The sequence below is a fragment of the Lutjanus erythropterus genome, chromosome 7, assembly GCF_056507025.1.
Source record: "Lutjanus erythropterus isolate fLutEry1 chromosome 7, fLutEry1.hap2, whole genome shotgun sequence".
NCBI lineage: Eukaryota > Metazoa > Chordata > Actinopteri > Lutjaniformes > Lutjanidae > Lutjanus > Lutjanus erythropterus.
In genome coordinates this window covers 42640145-42650144 of record NC_139323.1, presented here as the reverse complement: position 1 = coordinate 42650144, position 10000 = coordinate 42640145, and the positions used below count along the sequence as shown (strand labels likewise).

Genomic DNA, 10000 nt, shown 5'->3' with positions numbered 1-10000 from the left:
AAATACTGCTGTGAATTTCTGCAATCATTACTGTTTATTACAAGTGATGCTTTTAAAAAGATAAACTCAGAGAATAAAAACATAAATCTGTCTGGTCTTCATCATGACAGACAAAGTTCTGCTGCTTCTCATGTTAACAAATTAGAAAAAATAAAATCATCTTTAACCCTTCAGTTAAAATTAAAGTCAGTGTTTTATCTGTGTCAATCTGATACACCTGATGGTTTGTTACACAGAATCATCTCGGAAGTCATCTTCAGGGCAGGCACTTTCAAAAAACAGCTGATTGGATGAACCATCTGTCTATCATGTCTAACATGGGCCAGTCTACAGTATATGATGTGTTTGTGAAGGTGGACATTACCTGACAGTTTTGTCTCTGTGTCTGTCGAGCAGCGTCTGGACTTTTGAGCGCGCTCAGTTCCACTTCCTCCTCGTTTCCGTAGCCACTGAAACGAACCTTGCAGCGCTCGCCATCCACAGACACAATCTTTGCCAGATACACTTGCCCGTCCTCCGACCACACAGCCTGACACGCCGCGCCCACCACCCACTGAAGGACAGACAGACAGACAGACAGACAGTTTTTAATGTCATCAATTGAAGAGCATTTTGTCAATAAAACTAAACATCAAAAGTGAAAATAAAGTCAACTCTTCTGAATAAATACATGTCAACAATTTTTTAGAGAATATTTGTCCAAACATGTTCACATGTTTTAAATAAATAAATGAATAGATGCCAGCGTGTCTCACTGAACCTTCAGACTGTCTGTGGTCGACTCCCTCGTGCAGATTGGACAGATTATTTCTGTCTCGTTTTGCAGCTCGTCTTCTGTTGATTTCACCAAAGTTTAAATGTTCTGACATTTTTGGCTTGGAGTGAATTTTAGAGTGTTTACAGTATTTAATACACAAATATATTAATAACAGAAGATCTTCGTGAGATGAGCATTTAAGATCATTTAATACTTTATAAGGTATTTTTTGAGTAAATGTCAATTTAAGACTTTTTAAGGACCCATATTCACCCTGAACATTTTCTTTACACCCGGAATCATTTACAGCCAGTTCATGTTAGCATGTTAGCACGTTAGCCCAGTTTGTTCAAGTTAAAACTGGTTCTATAAACCTTTGACTGAGGACTGGAGGGTTCAGCTGCAGGTGGAGAGACAGTCTGTCCATCTCTCTGTCCGTCTTCCTGCTCCAGCTTCTCTTTGTTGTGTGTCTCCACTGAGGCTGCACCTTCTGTCAGTCCAACATCCTGCACCGACACAAATCATTAATATCAATAATATCATGTTGCAACATGTTTTAGTTTACATTCAGACTATTAGTCGACTTACCTGAAATGTGAAACTGGGAATGTTGAAAACCCAAAAGTTTAATGTCAGAAAAGTAAAGTCCAGCCTCATGAAAGTATCAGATGATAACTTGCACATGTTGACATTTTGTGTAATTAGCATCAGCATTAATTAACTTTCAGCTATATGGAGAATATTTCTGCAGATGTTTGGCTCATTTGGACAATATTGGAGAGGGTTAAAGGGTTATTAAGGACGCCAAATTCTTTTCTAGCATTTTCAAAATTCAAAATGGCTGTCTAAACAGGAAGTAACCATATTCCACTTCCTGTGGGACAATTCTGAAGATGTTCAGTCAGTTTAGAAACTTTAGGACAAACTGAATCGATGTGGTTTCACAGTAAACTTATTAAAATAACTTAAACTCAGTTATAAATTACAAGATGTTCATGAACACAATTATCTAAATGATGCAGAACGTTTACATTTTAATGCACAGCCTGTTACACTCTGAGGCGACTCACAGCCGCGTGTTCAAGGTAACACAACAAACTAGAATAATATGACTGTGGCTGAAAAATAACAAAGAGAACAGAGAATAAAACCAGTCAAATGTGTCCAACAAATAGAACATGAGTCCTGGAACAGGTTTTAAACAGAAGAACCTTTAGGTTCACTGTTCTTAACCTTCTAAATGGACCGAACATCGCCAGAATCATCTCACAGGAGCTGGAACACGGTTCCTTACTATTTAAACAGCCATTTTGACAATGTCAAAAATGAATTCAGCATCCTCAACAACCGTCAGAACCACTCAAATACTAAATCAGCCAAACAGCTTCTCAGATACTGACCATATAGATGATTATGTTAATTAATACTGTTTCTGCAAATTGTGCAACAAGTGCAAGTTATCATTCAGCAGTTTCATCACACTGGCGACCCAAACTTGACTTGACATCAAACTTGTTATGTGTTATGTGAGTGGAAGTGAGAAGCAAAGCGGTGGGGAAGGTGAAGAAGAACTCGTGTTATCTTCAAAAACGGATGAAATTGTGGATTAAAAAAAGGTTACACAACGTCAGTAATTTGGCTACTTGAAAGGTGACGACGCACAGACAAAGATGGTATGCAAAATGTCGTCGGTTGGTGCCAACCAGAACAGGAAACACAACAAAACTTTTCTATCCCTTGCAAAGGTGGCATCCCAGCGACTACATTGAGAGCATGAAAATCCGGCCAAAACTGCAGCACGTCCCCCAGTAAGTGTAACGGCCTCGTACTAATGCTGCTGTGAGCAGCGCTAGCGGAGCTGTACCAAAACAACAATCAATAGTGTCTTCTTTTGCCGCCATGACCCCATATGAGAAGCGATCCAAAAGGATCCAGAGATATAACAGACGCAGTGTCATACTTGACAGAAAGACATGATGCCCGTGAGCACCGTGGAGAAAGACGGATTCAAGAAATTAATTAAAAAGCTAGACTGCAGGTACGAGCTCACAGGCAGGAAATATTTCTCTCTACTTCTCTGTCATTTGTTTGTTTTTTGTATTAGGTTGTACCACGACAGACAAACATTTGAGATTGAAATGTTTGCTGCCCTGGGAATTTGATGTGATAGAAAGTCACAGATTTGACTTTTATTTACATTTTTGGCATGTTTTAGGTCGTTTTAATTAGTTGTTTAAAAAACAAAGTTAGAGGAGGTACCACACAAAAACACAAAGTTTAGTTGTTAAGTTTTCTGATGAACTTTTCTGTAAAAACTAAATGAATATTTTAGTCAGAACTGTTCTTTGTTTTTGTTGTCATGGTGACGTCAGATCTGGAATATTAAATCATCATCTGAGTTTTTTTCACTCAGCTGTGCACAAACTACAGCTGATATTATTGACTTGGTTTTAAAATAAAAATATGTGACATTGTCAGTTATATTTTTGGTATCAGCCGTAAGAAGGAGGTTATTATTACGTGTCTGACTGGCAGAGAAAAGTCCAGATTGGACATCTGAATTTAATAAAGACATGCACTTTTGAATTAACAAAACGTTGAATGGAGTTTGGTGGAAACATTAAATAAAACGTTGACAACATATGACTTCTGACATAAACAGTCAGTCATTTTCATTATATTATTAAACATTAACAGCAGAGCAGCGATATAAACATCATTATGAATCTTCTGAGAACAATTTGTGTTTATCAGATTCTATTATTTAAGTTAGTGGTGTCTTTTAACATAGAGGTCGTTAAAATTGGAAGAATTTTGAATGTAGTTTGGTGTGACGCTACTCTGCTACCAGCCCGGGAAAGAAACGGAGATTATTTCTGTTCTTTATGCACAAAAAATATAAAATAAAAACTTTAAAACGAACCTGTGAGATTTCCAGAGTGTTTTCAAAAACTTCACAGAGAGAAGTTTCCTGTGTAACAACCGCCAGGAGGACAGAGGAGTCCTGTAGAGACAAACACACAAGCTAACACACAAGCTAACAGACAAGCTAACACACAAGCTAAAAGATAAGCTAACACACAAGCTAACACACAAGCTAACAGGCAAGCTAACACTCAAGCTAAAAGACAAGCTAACACACAAGCTAACACACAAGCTAAAAGACAAGCTAACACACAAGCTAACAGACAAGCTAACACACAAGCTAACATGAAACTGTGACGTCTGTAGCGACGTCAGCTTGTGTTAATTAGCTAACGTTAGCTGCTTGGTTATCCGTGTATTTTCCGTCATTATTCGGTTTGATTCACATTAAATGAATGAAAGTTTACCGTGTCGGCGGCTCCGGTTAGAACAGGGGTCTCCGTCTCTTCAGTCATGTCTGTCAGCAGTCACAGGATCGATCCCCTCTCAGGTAAAGAGCTCACCTGAACACCTGCGACACGAGCTGAACACACAGCTTCCGCCACGACCTTTCAAAATAAAGGCTTCTCCAGGAAGACCAGAAGTTTAAAAACTGAGGAGGAGCGATATTACAGGGGAAGTGCACTAAAAATAATATTAAATGTAAACATAAGCAGTAATTAGTTGCTAAAATGTGACATAACGTGTTATTTCTATTTGCTTCCGTTCTTCTGTGCTTCTTTATTTCCTTCTGCATTTCTAGTCAGTTATCCAAATAAGTAAATGATAACCAAAAATGAATAGATTATCAGTTAGAAAAAATAACATTTATTATTATTATTGTTATTATTATTATTATTATTATTATTATTATTAGTAGTAGTAGTAGTAGTAGTAGTAGTAGTAGAAGTAGTATTTGTATCATTAGTATTATTATGATAAATACATCGTTATTTATTTATTGAGTTTATTTCTTAATTGAAGGTCCAAGCAGACACCTATTGTTTTTCTTCTGATTCTCCACTAAAAGTGTTTTTGCAGAGAGAACTGTGAGATGATAATACAGCAGTTAATTGCAAATTCCACCCACTACTCAGGCAACACGTGTTAAATTAACATATTAAAGTGTATTGCATCTCACCTCTAAAGAGAATAAAAGTCTGTATCGGGCAAACTGTTCTGTTTATGTGCGTTGTGTGAGTTCATTGTATATCTGTGATATTTATAATTCACCAGTTATCTGTTGATCAGATGTAACCAGTTAAGATCCTGTGAGATGTTCACCATGGCAGCTACAGTAACATTGTGGAAGACAAGCTGGAGTTTGGAACAGGATGAGAGACCACTGTCCACCTCTGTCCAGTGTCCTGTCTGCAAACATCCAGTTCTTGGAGAGCAGGATGGATGATCTGAGAGCGAGAATCAGATTCCAACAGGCCATAAAAGACAGAAACATCGTCTGTCTGACTGAATCAGAACTCACCCACCAGCTGTCTGATCGAGTCGTCCAACCATCTGAGTCCTTCTCTGTTTTCTGTGTGGACGGAGCAGAGGAGTCCAGCAGGTCCAAGACTGGAGGAGTCTGTCTCATGATGGACAGAAACTGGTGTAATTCCAGAGACAGTAAGAGTCTGTCCTGACTTTGAGTATTTGGTGATCTCATGCCGTCCATCCCGACTTCTCCAGGAGTTCACTTTGGTCATCATGTCCACTGTGCATGACGGTCTGTCGGTAACAGACACTGTCCTCACTGTGATGGCAGATTTTACCAAGACCAACCTCAAAACAGGTCCATGATGTCTTCAGGACTGAACCTGTGTTCAAACTGTGTTGACTCTGATTTTCACTTTAATAAAGTTTTCTTGGAGCAGCATCTAGTAGCTGCTGATGCAAATAAAACAAATAACTGAAACAAATTTAATTTCAACATTCTGCAGTAGATTTTTTAGTTTTGAACTCAACTCAAACTCCACCTGTAGTTGGTAAAACCTTTTCAAAACTTTCTAAAGAATTTGGGCTGAAAAGTTCAAATCTATTGCAGTCTGTTGTCGTGACATTTAGAGTTTTCTCAGCTTCCTTGTTTTTTAAGTGTAGATTGTTCCTTTATTAAAACACATTTTGAACTGTTGCTGTCTGTCTGCATGTTTGTGTCCAGTATCTAGTTTTGTTTCACACATTGTGACATTTCTCACGTACAACTGAAGTTTATTTAACTATAAAACTTAAAGCTAAAAGTTAAAACAAAATGACCTCAGTGTGACTTTGATTGAATTTTTCAGGCAGCCTGGACACTAACTTTTTAAAGTGAAAACATTTTTTTACAGTGTAGCAGCTGCTGATCACCTCCACACTTTAAGAATCAGTTCATTCTGTTTATTGATCTTATTGATCACAGATTCACACATCATCATCGGGAGCTGCAGAGTGATTCATCTTCTTCATCCTCCTCTTCCTCGTCCTCTGTGAGAGTTATGAGATTATTATATTTCCCACAGTTCTGTCTGTCAGGATCACAGGTGTCACACATCAGCACTGATCAGGAGGGTTATGAGGTCAGGAGGGGGCGTGGCCTGTCACTGTAACAAGCCACTGATGAGTGGGCGTGAAGCTGACGACTGATAAATATCTGAGCCAATCAGACGGCCCCGTGAGAGATGACAACAACAGCAACAGGTCCCAGAGGAGGGAGGGGGTGTGTTCCAATTAGAGGGAGCTGAATGTGTGTGTGTGTGAGATGATGCTTCATCCTCAGTTCCCACCTCTGTCTCAGCTGTTTATCTGATCAGCTCCTGTTGAGAGCTGCAGTGTGATGATAAAAGGCTCAAATTTAGATTCAGGCTGCAACAAATGACGACTTTAATCAGTGGACGATTATTTTCTCCATAAATCAATCAGTTGTTTGGTTCATAAAACGTCAGAAAATGTTGATCAGAGTCCAAGATGACGTCCTCAAATGTCTTGTTTTGTCCACAACTCAAAGATATTCAGTTTACTGTCAGAGAGAAATAAAGAAACCAGAAAATATTCACATTTAAGAAGCTGAAATCAGAGAATTTAGACTTTTTAATAAAATAAAAAAAGGGACTCAAAGTGATCAGCTGATTAATTCATCCTGTCACAGTCTTGTCCATTGAAAAACAGGTCAAACATGAAAACACTTCACATGTTTGGACCTATTTTTCAACTAGTGATCAATCTGGCAATAATTTTCCCACTAATCGATCATTTATTTGGTCCTAAAACGTCAGAAAATGTTGATCAAAGTCCAAGATGACGTCCTCACATGTCAACAAACAACAAACATTGTGAAGACATCCTAACATGTGGTGCACATGGACATACACCTCCACATGTTTGTTTTGTCCAAACGTCAACATGATTATTGATACATGAAGGAGAAGCAGCAAATCTGAAACTATGAAATGTTTTCAGGGGAGAAATGATCAGAATCAGTCGACTGACTGATCAATAGACTGATGCTTTCAGCTGCAGAAACTGTTTCAGCTTAATAAAACAACAGATGTGTTTGTGTGTGAAAATCTATCAGATGAACAGCTGAGACAGAGGTGGGAACTGAGGATGAAGCATCATCTCACACACACACACACACACACACACACACACACACACACACACACACACACATTCAGCTCCCTCTAATTGGAACACACCCCCTCCCTCCTCTGGGACCTGTTGCTGTTGTTGTCTCTCTTGGGGCCGTCTGATTGGCTCAGATATTTATCAGTCGTCAGCTTCACGCCCACTCATCAGTGGCTTGTTACAGTGACAGGCCACGCCCCCTCCTGACCTCATAACCCTCCTGATCAGTGCTGATGTGTGACACCTGTGATCCTGACAGACAGAACTGTGGGAAAAAGAAGAACAGCCTGATGAGTCTCACGCAGCTGATTTAAAGGAATAGTTCACCCAAAAATAAATGTCCCTCAGTGTCTCCTCCCCCTGTTCTGATGTGAGGATGATGAGGATGATGAAGATCTCCAGTTCATAAAATTCTACTGGAGCTTCAGTGGAAAACAGAACTGCAGCCAAATCCAGAAGAACTGAAGTGAACAGTGACCAGTTTTAAAAAGTGAAAAACACCAAATGTCTCCATGCTGCTCGTGTGCTGTGATCCAAGTGTCTGTAAGCCACAACATTAAAATTTGACCCAAAAAGACGTCATTTACAGCATGTTTTTAGCCTGAATGTCAGCTGTAGCCTCTCAGACCTGATCCTCGTCCACACGCCTGAAGCAGGTCACAGCGTCTCGACCAAGCGGCGCGACACGAGATGTACGAGATGTACGAGATGTACGAGATGTACGAGATACACGAGATGTACGAGATGTACGAGATATACGAGATGTACGAGATGTACGAGATACACGAGATATACGAGATGTACGAGATGTACGAGATACACGAGATATACGAGATATACGAGATGTACGAGATGTCGATAGCTTGACTTCTGTGTTTGCATGCTGCCTGGAAGAGACTCAGCCAACAGAGAGAGATCTGCTCAGAAACACTGACTTGTTAGACGCACAGTCGACTTCACAAACTTTCAACAAAGAAGAAAATGTCCGAGGACTTCGACATAGAAGAGGAACATCATTTCTTTGCTGCAGTGGCGCCGCCTGGTCGAGAGCCTGTGACCCGCTTCAGGCGTGTGGACGAGGATCAGAGGTTTAACCCTCAGACGCTCAGTTACAAAAACTTTACTTAAAGAAAAACTCACACTACACTTTACAAAAAATACAAAAAATCTGTGCTGGTTGTATCTGGTGGTTGTCGTGACCTTTGCAGTAGGTGCTTCACCATCTGAACTTTACTGAGGGACCTCTGATAGAATTAAAAATAAATCACTGCATCATCAGTTAGTGAAGATTTACTTTAACTTTTATTCATCAGTTTTCTCACAAACATTTCAAACTCATCAGTTTTACAAGAAACAAACTTCACAGGATTTTAATACAAAAGTTAAAACAATAAAATCACCAAACGTTTCTTTAAGATTAAAGAAACTGAATCTGGTTACTGAATCTTCTGCTGACACAGCAGAACGTCAAAAATACAACACATCTTCTTCTTCTTCTTCTTCTTCTTCTTCTTCTCTGACAGAATATACAACAGCATCAGTTTAACCCTTTAATGACGACTGAATTAATTTTTTTATCTAAAGAAAAAGCCTCACAGAGGAGAGACGTGTGGCGACACATGACAAAACTAAACACTTTGATTTCATGCCTTAATTGATAAACAAAGTTGATTATTTAAAAAAAAAAAAATCAAAATCAAAAGCACAGATTATTGAAGTTGTTTTGAATCCAGTGACACCAAACATTTAATATAAATTATTTCTCTGTTGTGTTTGAGATTCATTCTATTTTTTTCTATTTTTCTACTATTTTCACTCTCAAGTGGTTCATATGAAACACAATCAAACTCGTCTAATAACTCATTAATAATAACGACACTGATAAATGTGAATATCACATGACTTCTGCTCCTCAGTCCAAAACAACAATGTGTGTTTTTAAAGGACCATACTGCTGTTTTTTGTTTTTAACAACATCGGTGTCATGATCTCGTCCTGCTGGATCAGATCAGGTGTATCTGGAGTCCAGGTGGTCCAGGTGAGGACCCAGACAGTCTATCAACCCGTCTGAGTCTCCATCCTCTGAACTCTCACAGCTGGAGTTTGGAGACAGCGCCCCCTGCAGCCCGTCCTCCTGCTCCAGGCTCCCTGTTCGGCCCCGGGGCGCCGCCTTGAGACGCTGCTCCACCACCAGCCGGTCCAGGAAGTTGATGTAGCGCAGGGCGAGACGCAGGATCTCGTTCTTGCTGAGCTTCCTGTCGGGGGGGTGCGTGGGAATGAGACGCCGCAGCTCAGCGAACGCCCCGTTGACGTTCTGCTGCCGCCAGCGCTCCCGACTGTTGGTGGAGATCCGCCGCACGTGGCGGGGACGAGGACCTGAGGAAGTGGAGACAGAGAGGACGGACGTCAGCTGGAGTCAACGAAAAGGACATGAAGAAGAAAAAGGGCAGAGTGAAATCTAAAATCAGTGTTTTTGATTCTAATCAGTGATTGGTCAGCACCCGGTGGAGTCTGACCAATCAGAACAGCAGCTGCTGATCTCTATCTATCTGATATCTATCTCATATATCTATATCTATATATCTATAAAAACATTTACCTCCACCTGTTTTCACGTTTGGATCTATTTTTCAATTGACAAGATTGTGTCAGGATCAATGAATTAATTGATCATTTTGAGTCTATTTTTAAATTTAAAAAGTCCAAATTCTTTTCTCAGATTTCAGTTTCTTAAATGTG

The 10000-nt window shown here is 39.7% G+C and overlaps 2 protein-coding genes across 2 annotated transcripts in view; both read right to left on the bottom strand.

Moving 5' to 3' along the window:
• The window catches only part of LOC146324496 (uncharacterized), a 10220-nt gene extending 5993 nt beyond the window's left edge, over positions 1 to 4227 (bottom strand). The window contains exons 1-4 of the mRNA XM_084723870.1: positions 4090 to 4227; positions 3681 to 3761; positions 1132 to 1263; positions 365 to 553 (exon numbers count right to left, since the gene is read on the bottom strand). Coding sequence (XP_084579996.1) covers positions 365 to 553; positions 1132 to 1263; positions 3681 to 3761; positions 4090 to 4137 — 450 coding nt within the window. The 5' untranslated portion in view covers positions 4138 to 4227. The remainder of the gene's footprint in view (positions 1 to 364; positions 554 to 1131; positions 1264 to 3680; positions 3762 to 4089) is intronic.
• Positions 4228 to 8544: 4317 nt separating this feature from the next.
• Positions 8545 to 10000, bottom strand: part of LOC146324495 (T-cell acute lymphocytic leukemia protein 1 homolog) — a 3195-nt gene continuing 1739 nt past the window's right edge. The window contains exon 3 of the mRNA XM_084723866.1: positions 8545 to 9637. Within this exon, the coding sequence (XP_084579992.1) occupies positions 9270 to 9637 (368 nt within the window). The 3' untranslated portion in view covers positions 8545 to 9269. The remainder of the gene's footprint in view (positions 9638 to 10000) is intronic.